General features: G+C 41.5%; 1 protein-coding gene across 7 annotated transcripts in view; it reads left to right on the forward strand.

Moving 5' to 3' along the window:
• rbfox1 (RNA binding fox-1 homolog 1) overlaps positions 1 to 15137 on the forward strand; it is a 417007-nt gene that overhangs the window by 393759 nt on the left and 8111 nt on the right. For 6 of the 7 annotated variants that reach the window (XM_061223559.1, XM_061223564.1, XM_061223565.1 and 3 more), the window contains one exon: positions 4388 to 4452. In XM_061223559.1, coding sequence (XP_061079543.1) covers positions 4388 to 4452 — 65 coding nt within the window. Of the gene's footprint in view, positions 1 to 4387; positions 4453 to 10576; positions 10630 to 15137 lie in introns of all 7 variants that reach the window. The other variant, XM_061223562.1, reaches the window with a different exon arrangement.

A 15137-nucleotide genomic window follows, 5' to 3' on the forward strand; every position in this document is an offset into this window, starting at 1 on the left:
AGCAGAGACCGTGAATGAAAGCAAGGGCTGATATTTTTCAGACCCTGAAAAACATTATTTACATAGAAGTATATACCCTGGGGCTGTTTTAATGCCATGGCCAGGGTTTATCAATAACAGACAGCCTCACCGTCACTATGTTTCCATGGCACTGACTATACCTAAGTGTATAAATAGCTCTGTGTGAACCATAATGTGGAGGGAACACCAGCATGGGCACACACAAGCCTTTTACTTTCAGTCGATGACCAGTAAAATCTTAAAACCAGCTCAAACTGTTATGCAGCGGTACGGTCGATTTGGGAGAAAGTGCCGGTGTTTCCCTGTCGTATTTCGTGGTGAAAATAAATGTGCTTTCAGTTAAAAAGCTGCCACATGAAAGTCAAGCAGGAGGTGTGGAGCGTAAAGTGCTGATTTGGATAAACTAGTCCCCAGATGGGCAATTAAAGAGCAATTTGTAAAAACCATATAATCAACAGTGTACTATATCAACGCAAAATAGGGTTTCATAAAGTTAAAGATTGAAACGTGAAATATGACTGTGAATTTACGATTATATCTGTAATATAAATGATTACAAGTTTGTTTTTATGACATAGTATAAAATGCAGAGATAAGTCAATTTTGGACATAGTGATTTAGTTTTTATAGTTTTTTAGACATGAAAAATATTGATAAAATCGAACATCAAGCACCCTAGATAATGTTATTTTGTGTGTATGCTTACCTTCTGAACCCACTATCCAGGATTTCATGCAGTTTACACTCAGTGATCACCTTATTAGGTGTATATTAGACTTATTTTTTTGACTTATTGGTCTTCTGCTGCTGTAGTCTACCCACTTAGAGTTTTGACGCGTTGTGTGTTCAGAGATGCTATTCTGCATACCTCTATTGTAATGAGTGGTTATTTTCATTAACGTCACCTTCCTGTGAGCTTCAGCCAGTCTGGCCCTTTTCTATGACCTCTCTCATTAACAAGGCATTTTTGCCCACAGAACTGCTGCTCACTGGATATTTTTTGTTTTTCGCACCATTCTCTGCAAACCCTTGTGTGCGAAAATCAGGAGATCAGCAGTTTCTGAGATACTCAAACCACCCTGTCTGGCACCAGCAATCATTCAAGTCACTTAGTTCACATTTCTTCCCCATTTTCACATGTGGTCTGAACAACAGCTGAACCTCTTGACCACGTCTGCATTCTTTTATGCATTTAGTTGCTGCTACATGATTGGCTGATTAAATATTAGCATTAATAAGCTGGTGTACAGGTCTACCTAATAAATTGCTCACTGAGTGTATATTCGTTAAACTGTCATAAATATATTCCAACTCACAGTATAAATATGGGGAATGGGAAAAAAAAGTAGTCACATGGTTCTGCTTTATTAATTTTAATAATAAAAATACTTATTTTTGTTTCATTGTAGAGTAGTTTATCGAGAGCCAGTCTATGGTAAACAGTTACCCCAGGTATGGACAAGATGGTTGATTGGCACCAAGCGTGGGTTGATGTGGTATCGTACTAACACAATACTATCACAGGGAGATTTGTGCTTTGTGACGTAATGCAGCAGCACTAAAATAAACTCTTTAGACATCTGCTGTTTCCACCCACCGACAGTGGCACACGAAGAACGCAGACACACGCATGTGTGCATGCATAAGTACATACACACACACGCAGCACGCCCGCGGGACTCCTTTCCTCACGGCGGAGTTGTTATTGTGGGCGACGGTGTAGCACAGGGGATGGGTAACTGGGTTGGTCACCCGAGGATTGCAGACTCAATTCATAATTGGGGAAGTGCCATTGTACCCTTGATCAACATACTTAACCTTAATTTCTTTAGTAAATACCAAGCTGTATAAATGGATGTTAAAGGTTACTTTTTGTAAGTAATTCTGCATAAGAGCTTCTACTAAATGGCAGTAATGTAATTTTGTGTGAATGGTATATGTGCCAAGGCTGTAAGGCTGAACCCCTCAGTATGGGTTAGAGTCTGAATTCATTATTGCCTTGGTGTGGAATACTGCCCCACTGGGGCCTAAAAATGGTCCCTTAGGTTAGCTTCATATCGAGGCACCACAGCCTTATTAGTCGTTTTTATTTAACATGAAAGCTAACACCATGGGGCCCTGAAACATTTAGTACATTTTTCGTACAAAAACATAGTTCAATGTGATATTAACAAAAGTAAATGCTGCATGCCTTTGCACACTATTACAAAAAAATAAATGATTAACAGCCAGCCACAGTTACTGTGGTGCTGTCTCCCAAACATTAGTTTACAGTGCAGTCCTTAAGTATTTGGACAGTGGTACAATTTCTGTTCTTTTGGCTCTGTACTCATGCACATTAGATTCAAAATGAAAAGTGAATAATGAGGTTTAAAGACTGTCGCCTTTAATTTGAGGGTATTTACATCCATACTGGATGTTCTGTGTAGGAATTACATCCCTTTTACAGTATACATAGTATACGTCTGTATACATAGTCCCTCCATTTTAGGGGACCAAAAGTACTTGTACAATTGACTGTTTCTGATTATTCACGTGTATTCAATTACTCATTGGATGTGGCTTCATCCCGCAGCAAAGCAGTGATCCCAAATATACACCAATGCTGTCTTTCTTCTTCAAGATGTTCTAAATAGTTTGTTTTGGTAAGCCTATTGTTTGGCCAATGTCTCTGACAGTTTTTTTTCTTATTTCTCAGCCTCATTATGGCTTACCTTGACTTTCATTGGCAAAAATAACGGACTCCAACAGCAATCAAAGGCCTAGAATCAAAACTAGATACTGAAAGAATTCTGATTCACGTACAAAGGAAGTGATTGAATACACTTGACAAATCAGAAACAGATGAGAAGCCAAATGTACAATTACTTTTGGAACCCTAAAATGTAATTCCCACACAGACACCGAAGGGCGACATGGCTCTGGCAGTAAGAGCAGTCGTCTGACAGTCGGAGGGTTGCCGGTTCGATCCCCCGCCTGGGCTGTGTCGAAGTGTCCTTGAGCAAGACACCTAACCCCCAAATGCTCCTGATGTGCTGGTCGGCACCTTGCATGGCAGCCAATCGCCATCGGTGTGTGAGTGTGTGTATGAATGGGTGAATGAGAAGCATCAATTGTACAGCGCTTTGGATAAAGGCGCTATATAAATGCCAACCATTTAGATTACCAGATCTGGTTTTAAATAGCCTGAAATTAAATGTCTTATTCATTCAATGTGCTGGAGTACAAAGCCAGAAATTGCACCACTGTCTACAATTTTGGATACTTTGGATATGTTCCTTAACATATGAACACATTCAATAGCTATCAGTGAGGCACAGGATCCTTTATCCTATTTTACTCAAGTCTATTTCACCGAGCTCGCTGTAGAACAACTGGTCAGCAGCCCCAGAGGATGATGGGAAGGGGGGAGGCGGGGCCTTCACGCTTTGATTGGAATGAGACGGTGTTTTTGGCTACTTATGTGGCGAACCTGTTCTGCCTGTGATTTTGGCATGCTGCGATCTCACTGGCAAGCACTGATGAAATGCCGCGGTCCGTTGGACACGGACCGCTTCTGTTTTTGTTTTACTTTTTTTTCACGGTTTGACAGTCGATGCATCGTTGCACATGATTGGGGCCCTCTGTATGCTTCTGTTTGTCCTGTTTGCTTAATTGAACAGCTGATGTGACCGTTACATATGATGCAATTAACGTTCTGCAAAACAAAAAACAAACCACTGCTTTACATAATTAATGCTGAGTTAACATCTCAAACAAATGCTTTTGAAACTATATTTTGGAGGGTTTTCAACACGACTGTGTTTCAGTTGGTTCATAATTCGAAATATTCATGCGACACATGCTCCTTTAGAACTCAGTTTGTAAGTGCTACATGGTACAAACATTTGTATTTTTGTAACTTGAAAATATATTTTATTTTTTAAAGATATGTTCCTCTTTGGTCAAGAGGACTGCAGACAGCCTTTGAGAAATGTTGAAAACCCCAGAAATATTGTTGCAGAAAGCAAATGGACTAGCCGAACTGGGCATCATTGTGTGTATGTGCATGTGTGTGCGTATGCATGTGTGTGGGTTTGTGTGCGTGCGTGCATATGTGTGAGGGAGTGTGTGTGTGTACATGAGTGCATATTTGTGCATATATGAGTGTGTGCATTTGTATCAGCAGGTGTGTGTGTGTGTTCATATGTGTATTGGTGTATATTCATGTGAGTTTCTGTGCGTATGTGGTATGTATTGGTATATATCCGTGTGAGTTTGTTTGTGTGCGCGTGTGTGCAGTACGTATTTGTGCATATTCATGTGAGTTTGTCCATGCGTGCGTTGCTGCGTGCTCATGTGTGTCTGTGTGTGCTCTGTATTGCAGGGCGGTTATGCTGCCTACAGATATGCCCAGCCTGCTGCCACCGCTGCTGCTGCCTACAGCGACAGGTAAGCCTTCGCCCACACGCACACCCCTCCCGCCCTCACCCCACCCCCCGCTTACGGGTCGCCCAGCCCCGAGTGGCGGCCAGAGCCAGCCACCGACGCGGCCCTTTGATTTATCCTCATAATTCCCTTTCTCCAATCCCAGACCATGGCCGATACCCCGAGCGCAGTAATTGGCAAATTAAATCAATGGAGTTGTCACCGCGGAAACGAAATGGCGAAGCAGCACAGCGGTCAAATTGCGGAGCGACTCCCGGTGATGAGGAGGGGTGGGGGGGGGTGTGTGGAGGGAATTAAGTGAGATGGACTCCACGGTTCTATAAATAAAGAAACGAGAGACAATTAAACAGAACAAAGGGAGGAAATACACTTTGCGGCCGCGATTTGTACTGTTAATGCCTCCATTACATTCGGTGAGTGACACCTCCTCACCAGCACACCCCCCCCCCCCCCCCTCCCACAAAAAAAAAAGCAAGCAAAAAAGCTCTACCCATTTCCTCTAGCCAAAGGTTCTTCATACTCTCCTCTTTCCAGATGGACTAGGGAGACTGGGGGTTCCAACCTGCGCTTGTTCCTTCATACATAATGGCTGTTTTAGAAACTACATTATGGAGCGGAGGGTGGTGCCTTTGATGCCCTCTGACACAACCCTCCCACTGAATTCCACCTTCAGTCACTTCTGTTTGCATGCTAATTTCACCTCTGTGGGTGGCTGGTATTATATTAAGAGTATAGAGAGCAGGGGCAACACTCGCTTGATTAACAGCTCAAAGTCTATCCGTCGCATCTGCCAAAGGGACAGAAGTGTTTAAAAAGAGCGCATTGACATTTTCGGTCTTGCTGACCTACGTCAGAATGAAACAATGCAGGTTCCTGGGCGTGCTTGTAATCCTGTTTTTGAAACGAGACAAGCAGCCAATGAGAATCTAGCAGAGGGACAGGAGCCGCAGCAAATTTCATAAGCTTGTTGCCACCCCCCTCTGTGAAACGGGCGAGAACTGAAGCTGAATATAATGCCATGACCTACATCTGCAAGGCCTTTCCGCTATCTGGGCAGATTCAATATGCAGTTCCACCTTTCTTAGGTACAAGTTTGCAAATGTGTGTTCATGTTGCGTTATAACTATTGATGGTGTGCGATTCAGTGCTTGTGTGTGTGTGTGTGTGTGTGTGTGTGTGTGTGGGGAGAGTGTTGAGTTTGCATTCATTCTGTATTTGCACAGCGTGACACTTCATAGTGTTGCACGGACATCTGCTGTGCACAATTGCATAGTGTGTTGCATTGCATGATGGGAATTTACAGTCCATTTTGTATGCTGCTCTCTGTGAATGAAAGGTGGGTTTACACTGGCCAGTCACCTCAAAGTTGTCATCAGAACCGGCTCTTTATTTCCTGGGTGTGGACTCCTCTTCGCCGTTGAGCTTTAAAACAAAAATACGAGTTCGTTCGTTGCTTTAGAAGAACGTCAGCCGCACTGGTCGTTTTTTAACTGGTGAATGACCCAGTCTGAAGTGATAGTAGCCAACAGGCCTCATCACACGCATCTGTGTTTCATGCATGTTAGACAAAGGCCTGTAAATAATCCTAGTGTGCATGTTGTGTGAGTAGAGGAGGCCTCCGAAAAGTTTTTTTTGTTCTTTATACAAATAAATGTCTGTGTCCTCTGTGTTTTCTACTGCCCCCCCCCCCCCCCCCCCCCCCATTGCATGCCTCATGACTGAAGCAGGACCCTGGGTTTCAGTGGCTGTCAACCTGCATGTAGAGTATCAGTATTAATGTGCATGCGTTCGGCAGGCCTGCAGCAGCACTGGCAAACAGGTGTACGTGGTCCAACCCCAAAGATACTGTGGAGGTATTTATATCTTCCCTGGTCCCCTCTGCAGGCTCAGCAACGGCTCTATAAATACATTTGTTTAAACATAGAGCGGCGTAAATCATCGCCCGCGCAGTTGATTGGCTGCTCAGCTCCTCGCGTTCCCCCTAACCACCTTGATTCCCTTGATCGTCTGAGCAAATGAGAATTGAGCTGTCAGTTGACCTACCTGGCTATATATAGATAAACGTATGATCTTATTTGTTCTTAACAGCACTGCTTTGCCTACTCGCTTTAACGGAGGATGTGTTTATAGGAGAGTTTAATATGTTGCTCGGTGTAATTGATTCGGCTGCTATCGTGGAAGGTTTTGGCATTTGCACTCTTACTGGCTCTAATAGTTGTAATTAGTGCTTTTATGTAGTCTTATAAACTTGCCAGTTGCACTGGTACGACTTGCTCTGCGTGTATTTATGGAAAAGAGAAAGTGTGCTCTTTTCTTTTTTTTGACACTGTAAAATAGCTGTGTTACACCATGGTGTTGTGGTCGGGTGTCACTCACACAAATAGAGCTCAATTCTGACCACTAAGGCAGTGATGGATATTGAGCTTTTGCTCATATAGTCTCTAAGACTTGTAGATAGTGTTGCCATTTTGTTTTATGTGTGACTTTATGGACTTCCTGTGTGTTTTATGCACCGGGAGGGTAGGGACCTGGCAGTATCTGTGTTGTTCACTGTGGTTTTCCTGTACTCCAGTTTGGTGTCTCTGTAGCATCCCTTTGCTCATCTATGTAGTGTGTCATTGCTTGTTTTCCTGTAACTAACAAGCCATGGTTTGTGTAAGTGATACTTTGCAGCTTTGAACATCACATTTAAATATGATTTATGCTATTTTGCTTTTAAACTTATCCCTATGAGAGCAATTTGATGTCACTTTTGGTGGCCACCTTCTTAATTTGACCAATCTTTTATTTAAAACCTCATGGTTCATGGTTACAGTCACTGTCTGGCCAGCATAATATTTATTAGTGATCGATATGTTATTTATTTTGTAGCGGTGAGGAGTATCAGCAGTGTGATGCTTTATAAATGTTAATAACAGTTCCATACGTGTTTATAATGCTTCATTCTTGTCAAAAGCACACAAGTGAATCTAAAATGAGAAAACTTTGGCATTCAACAGATGTTAATTGGAATATAAAAAAAATTGCTGAAAGATTATTGTTTCATTAAAACCTAATTCATGACAGTTAGGAGCAAATTGGTATTCTGAAGTCATAAATCTTTTCATTTCTTTCTTTTTACCTAGACTGGAATAATAGAATTATTAATAACTGTATCAATTATTTGTGAGAAATTAGTCAGCATTGGTGGATTACATTGCAGTGTAATTGCATGGAGGTTTTAATTTAGCTGGTTTGGTTATTTGATCAATTATTTATTTCAGAGAAATTAAATGACTTTTCGGGGTGCAGTCGCTGAAACACTCATTTGGAGAAAAATCTCTTTATTTTGACCTACGAAACAGATTTTAATTTTTTTTGTGATTATTTTAGTTCAATTCTTTATATTTCGTTCACGAAAGCAGTTTAACAGACAGCTGGTTTTTCGTATTCTGTGTCCGTTGGCCTGTGAGCCTGTGCTGATATGAAAGCAATGTGAGTGGAATGGCTTGGCAGGGTTGGTGTGGTACAGATGTACTGGACCCTGTTTGTTGTAAATCCAGTTTGTATTTATATTCACAGTTTGCGTCCTTTGATGGCTGTGCCGTTGTATGGCTGTTACGTGCTCTCTGGGACTTTCCTTCCTGTTCCAGTGGAGTTCAGCATGTGCTCTGTTACGCATGCATTATCTCATACACCCGCTGGAGCCCTTCCTCATACTGTAGCTGCCTATGCTGTGGGCTGCATGCTTGCACTAAGCACTCTTTCTGCGCCAGCAGGCTATGGCTGTGTCGCTGTTAAAGACAAAGGCATTTAAGATGAATAGGAGTTGATTCCATCCAAGCTCAGTCGAGGAGACTATTCATTTCATTTTGACTCTAATGACTGATTTTAATTTCATCGGAATAGAGATGATTGACTGTGGGTTTGTGAAATGACAGTATGACCTAATCTTTTGCTGTTGGGAATGGGTATCTCTGATTTGAAAAAGCTACTATTTAAATGTCTTACTTATAACCTATTTATAAACCTCTTAAAACTGTAGACGTAGAAACCTAGTTAACTTATATTTATCATTTGAAAAAGTGAATCGCAGGTGAAATAAGATCCTAAGAGTCCACTCACCCGGTTATCCATGTTGATCAATGCCAACAGCCAATAAATCAATGATATTTGATTGTGTGCAGGTTATAGTCACTCATTAGCATTTACAATATGTCGTAAAATATAGGGGGAGTAGACTAACTACTTAGCTCAGTCCCTACATGAATCCTTGTATTAATTAATAATTACAAAAAAATGTAATATGATAAAAAAAGAAAACGAAAATTGTTTTTTCATTATTATTTGTAGGTTGTTTGTTGTTTTTTCTTCCCAATCATGGTTTGGCAACTTAAAAAAACTAAATTTATCTAAGTCTAAACATCAAACATAACAATTTTTAATAAGTCTATATTATAAAAAGACTTGTATTTTTGGAACACTTCATCTAACAACCTCAAAGCACTTCGCAGAGTAGCGCAGGGGGAATGAAACCACCAATTTAACACTTGCATCTAATGATACAAAAAGCCAATGAAAGAAAGAATGTGAAGAGGTTTAGTCTGAGGTGACATCAGGTAGGGAGTGAGAAGCGCTGATCTCCTGCTATGAACAGAAAGCCTGGGGCTGCCGGCTGGTAATGCACGGCTCGAGTGCGTGGGCGGGCCCCACGCTCGACTTTCAAATCGGGACTCTGCCAGTGGCTGGCAGCCCTGCAGGGCAACACGCAATTGGCCGTAGTGTCCCCCAGGAAGGGTGGCTTTATTGGGCCGGGATTACGGTGCCTCACCCTGCACCGGCCTGCAAGCCCACCTGCACATGAAGTGTCGTCCTCTGACTCATGTCTTTGGGAGCGTGACTTGAGAACCGTGGTGTGATTGGAAGCGACGGCTGGCATTGCATGAGCGCATGCTTGTCTTCACTCTCCCTGGTCGATAGCGGAGGTTGTGGCAGTGAACACTGAAATATACACACACACACACACACACACAGATGATACAGTAGGGAAAAACTGGCACACTGAACTTCAGCTGGAAAGGTAAGCTGGGCTCAGGTAATTTAACAGCAGAATGACAGTGTCTTTATCTGCTTGCCAGCTTGTCCAATCAGCTGGGGTCTGCAAATGGAACTGCAAAACGCATAACCTTAACCCTGCCTCTGTGCTGTTTAGATGCGGACAATTTCAGCAATGCCAAACTATTGAGCCCAGATACGTGGACATTTTGGAAACTCAACTCAAAGAACTTCAGTTAAACTACATATATTAGAACGTACCTACACACAGAAAATACATTTGTAGTTGTTACCAAGTGAGCTATATGATGAGCCAGGAAAGCAAGACCTCATGTTGATGCAAGTCATTCAAATTAAAAATTTGTACAAAAAAGCAGCGAAATATAATAATTAAATGAGGCTAGTTCTTGTTATTTAAAAATGTGTGATTGGACCAGAGGTGTACTGTACTGCTAAAGCATAGATACTGGTCACTGCCATGTTGCTATGCCAAACAGTGTCTGAGCTAGCTTACTGACAGAGCTGTAATTGCAAGAAAAGCCTGTGGCCCTTGGTGTGCAGACGACTGTACTACTGTATGTATCCACGCTTTCTGCATTTCTCATTCATGAGAAAGCTGCTGTATGAGCACACTGTGTCTGTGGAGATGCCTGTTAGCATTGTGGTTTCAACTATATCAACTCCTGCCCCCTCCCCTCCCTCCCCCACCTCCAGTAAGAAAGATAACATAGGCTGACCCATGTACTCTGCACAGCACTATTTTTTTAATTTATTATATTCATTTTGTTGCTCTTTTTTTTTTCATCATTTCTTTACCTTTCCGTATAAGATCCCAGCATGCCCTCCCCCTCCCCCTCCCTCCCCCCTCCCCCCCATACCTTCCCCACCTGGTGGTATTCTTTTCTTGCGTTTGGTCAGGGCTGTTGTACAGGGAATTCCCTGTTTCTTTTTCTGCTTGTGAGCTGAAGTCCATTTGCCCACTTCCCCCCCCCCCCCCCCCCCCACTCCCGCCGTGTCCCCCCCCCCCCCCTCCCTCCCCCAGCAGATCCTCTCGGCCAGCGAGCGCTGTTGTGAACTCTATCTTCTCTTGCAGAAATCATATCCTCTTCGTTGCAGCAGACGAAATTTCTTGTAACACCTCTTCAGGTAAAAAGAAATAAAATAAATAAATGAATGAATGGTTCACCCTCACACTCTCTCTCTCTCTCTCTCGATATATATATTTTTATAAATCCATGAGGGTGCAAACATTTATTTTCTTGTTTTTTTGTTTTTTATTTTCCTTTTTCTTTTTATTGTATTTATTATTTATTTGTCAGTTAGTGCACCCAGTAGTCAGGGCTTTCTTTTTCAGAGCTGTAAGCAGCTATTATTTATTTAAAGCCCCCTCAGTCAGGTATGTTTTATTTATTTAATTTATTTATTCATTGCTTTTTTTTCCTCAGTGTTTATATATAAACTTATATGGTATATATATTTATATATATATAAATGTAATATATATATATATATAAAAATGAGTGCCGGTGTTTGGCGCATGCATGGAGATACTGTGCGTGACAGATAGTCTCACTCATTCCCTCATCCAGTGCACTTCTCTCATAGGCCTGCATGCTCCCAAGTGATGTCATAAACATACGGGGCAGGAGCCGGAAGGTTCCGCTGTCTCCGCCCCACGTTTATTTCATTATAATTCATTATTCATTTGTAAAGACACTTTTTTACACCTTCCCCTTTCCCCCACTCCCCTGAAAGCCCCTGTCTGCTCCTTCCCCTCCTTCAGAAATATTCCCATTTGATTTTGTTGTTGTTGTTGATGTTGCTGTTTTAGAAACGTGCATTTAAGATAACTAACAGCCTTCTTCTGTTAAGTGACATTGGGGCACTAAGGAGATTATGGGGACGTCTTGTGCAGGGCTGTGGCATCTGTTAATAAAAAATGCTTGTCGCTTTTTTTATATATTGTTTTATTGAGCCTTTCCAATTTTTCAGTTTTATTTATTTTTTGGTGTCAGGATATGTATACCCAAGTTATATAAGATACGTTACTGTGTAAACTTAGAAGTATTAGAAGTACTATTTGGAATGTTCCAGTGAGCTTTTGAATAATCCTTTCTGTATAGTCATAACTGACAGGCTAACTGACTCTGTGCCTTGCCTGAGCATATTTTAAGATATATTTGCAGCATATTTGAAATGGAAGGTAATGTACAAAATTACATTTTGACAGATATGTATTGGAAAGCATTGTGACTAATGACTTTTAAGCAAGCGCAGAAAAGTGCTGTCCACACGATCTGTACAATGAACCCCTCAAGTCAAATTGAATATATCCACACAAGCAATCAAATAGTTATTTTAGAGCTCAACTTCTGTGAAAGCAATGGTAAAATATTGGGAGGGAAATGAAATAAAGTTTTGTTAAATGTATAGTGATTGGATTATGTTTAAATCCTGTAGTATGTTTTTGCGTGTATACAGTGCTTTTCTTGGAAACTTTTGTCAATTGAAGACAATTCCATTGTATCAGCAAATTAAAATATTTGTGTTTTGTGTAATTACAGCAATGCACGTTGTCTGTAATTAATGCATTTAAGAAAATGCTGTTTTAGAAAACAATAGAGACAGGGCTTTGACATTTACGCAGTTAAGCTTATATATTTATAGAGTTACTTCATATAATGCATTAGCTCACTTCTTTTGAGTCGTTTCGTTAGCCATCTTGCTGCCTTCGCTTTGCTACCTAGCCAGACTTCATGGAAAAAAAGGTTCCTCACCTTAAAACAAGCCATGTGTAAAAAAAAAACATGGAAATGGCTGCCAAGAGGTAGAGCGGACTCCCGTTGTCAGCGTTGTGGTGCTCTCTGCTTTCCAGACTGAATCTGCATTATGGAGTCTCACCGAACAGTGAATAATTGGTGTAGCGTTGTTCAGGGAGGGAGGGTTCGGCAGGTATGGGTGAGGTAATCCCGCCTCGTTGCTCAGAAATCTGCCTGTGCCAGGCAGTGTCCTCCGGCACAGTGCTACCAGACAGCAGTGTGAGAGGCAGCATCAGCTGTCTGCTCCCATTTTGTAGGAAATGTCAGGCTAATGTAGGTCTCTCTCCAAATTTGCTCAAGTCTTATAAAAGTTGTTTGGAAGAATGAGTGAAAGTTTAACTGTGTCAGACAGAAGTATCAGTTGGGTTTTGATCGAGGATGTGCGGTGTCTCTTTATTTTGTAGCTTCTGTTTTTTGACTTTGACGTATTGTTAAAAACTCTGAAGAACTGATCTTTACAATCTTATTTTATAGGCTTTGTAGATATCATATTCCTTTTTCAAAAAGGTTGTTTGTGGTAATCTAACATACAGTAACTATCAAAACCAAGGCTGGGTGTTTATCTTGGAAGTCACAGATGTGATGGATTCCGTGATTTTTGCTTTGGCAGTTCTGCGACTTCTCCTTTTTTTTTTTGCTGTGTCTGCACTCCCCTCATTTTTGGTGGTTTCCCTGATCATTTGGCAGTTTATGATGGTAACTGACAACCTTAACGGTGCCTACAGCATTATCTGTACAGGTCTACGGTTTTGAACAATATTGGCAAATGCTGGGAGACACAAAGTGCGACAATGTATACACATTGTGGAAAGTGCTAGGATCAAGATTGCTGTTCTTGTCAGTTGTTGCAATCAGAGGTTTGATGTCCCCAGTCAACAGTGTTCATGCCCATCCCTTTTTCACCCTTTTACGGTAACATTGGCAGTGACACAGACGCTCAATCAAAGACTCAAACCTCGCAGTGTAAAATGTGTCGTACTAAAAACTTAAAGGAAATAAAAACAGACACACGGTGACTGTGTTTCCTTTCTTTCAGTAATGCGGTTTGAGTATGCTCTATTTCTAACAACGTTCTGTTAAATAAAAAGTGTGCTTTTTATTTTCATGATGAACCAAATTAAGCAAGTAAACGCACCAGCTTGTCAGTGTATTTACTTGTTCCACACAGCCGGCAACTGGCCGTCAATTTTTTTTGGACTTCAAACTTGTTTGTTACCGTTGCTACAGTTGCTATGTTATTTTAATAATTTCTCACTGCTGTCTATGAGATATAGTAATTAAATTTAACGAATGTAAATTAGAATTAAAAAACACCCAGCCTTTATCATAGCAATTTGTATTTTTTCCTTTTTCTTAATATTTTAATGTTTAATAATCCTCTGTGCATCTCACCAATCTCCATAGCAGTGCTGCTCATTGAGTTTGTAGTATAACTGTGAATAGTCTTCAAACTTCACCCAAGGAAGCTGAGATAGAGCAGGTCAAACAGAAGTCTTAGCCTAGCATCGCTCCAGAAAGACAGACTGTTCAGTGATTCGCAGCGCCAAGGCTAATCGCCTGTGGATTAAGTTTCTAATCACAACGAGTAAGTAAATATTTAAATTAGATACTTTCAGACCAGTGCTCTGCCTTCTGATTGGCTCTTATCTGGTCAGGAGCCCCAGTGCAGAGCCAATCAGACCCAGAGGAACAGGAGCAGATAACCCAGGTTCTTTATCACATGACACAGGAGACTGGGAAACTCCCTGTCAATCAAAGATCTAAAGAGGGTTGGGGGAAATTTGGCACTTGCCAGAAAATAGCTGGGAAAGTGAGGATTGCATCAAAAAATTGTCCACTAGACATTTCAGGGCAATTTTACATTTTGCTATAAGTTTCTCTTAACTGTGTATAGTGTGTGTGCGTGTGTGTGTGTAGATTTATCTGTTTCTCTCTCCTTTTCTGTGTGCGTGTGTATGTATATCTTGCTGAAGTTTGGAAAGTTCACATTAAAATGTTCTGTGCGGTGAGAATAAAAAGTAATAACGATTGATTTTCCTCGCTTTAATATGTTTTCTCCACCTTGCAGTTCAAATTAGATTGAGGTTGAAGCATTTTAAATCTGTAGGTAATTTATTTCCAGGGCCTTTGCAGATTAAACCTCGCAACAAAAAAAAAAAACGCCTCGACTCGTCAGCAGAAGAAGAACACAATATAGGAAAGGGGAAAAAAAGGCAAACAAAACAGCAAAGACAGCTCTGACCCTATCTTTTCTCATCATCGGCAGCGTCCCACTCAATCACCAGCCAGGGAAGTGTCTGACAGTTCCTTCCTCCTGTGGCTTGTTATATCCAGGCTGACCTCAAGCGTTTTGTTTGTTGCTTTGTAATTCGTTATCTGGTACTGCCTGGCTCACTTCTGCAGGCTTCAGTAGCTCAGCCTTCTGCAATAGAGACCCGGAGCCCGGAGCCATCTTAGACTGGGAGCCTCACTGTGATTAATCAAGAACCGAGGGTGCAGTCCTAATTACATTCCAAGACATATTACTCGCACTGTAGAGAGAGGGGGAGAGAGAGAGAGTGTGTGAGAGAGAGAGAGAGAGTGTGTGCGAGAGAGGGAGAGAGTGTGATAGGGAGAGTGCACGAGAGTGCATGTGTGCGAGAGAGAGCGTGTGTGTTTGTGAGAGAGTGCCAAGCTCAATTATGTGTCCATGTATTGTGTTTTCTTTTGAACATAGGAAGGTGATACTTTTCCATGCCTGCTCTATATGAATTCCTTAAACAGCGGTGATGTCATTAGTTCCTGTACCTCTGAAGCTGAACCTCCCAGCCCATAGCCACACTCCAGTGCAGTGCT

Source organism: Conger conger, chromosome 16, assembly GCF_963514075.1.
Source record: "Conger conger chromosome 16, fConCon1.1, whole genome shotgun sequence".
In the NCBI taxonomy this organism is placed as follows: Eukaryota; Metazoa; Chordata; class Actinopteri; order Anguilliformes; family Congridae; genus Conger; species Conger conger.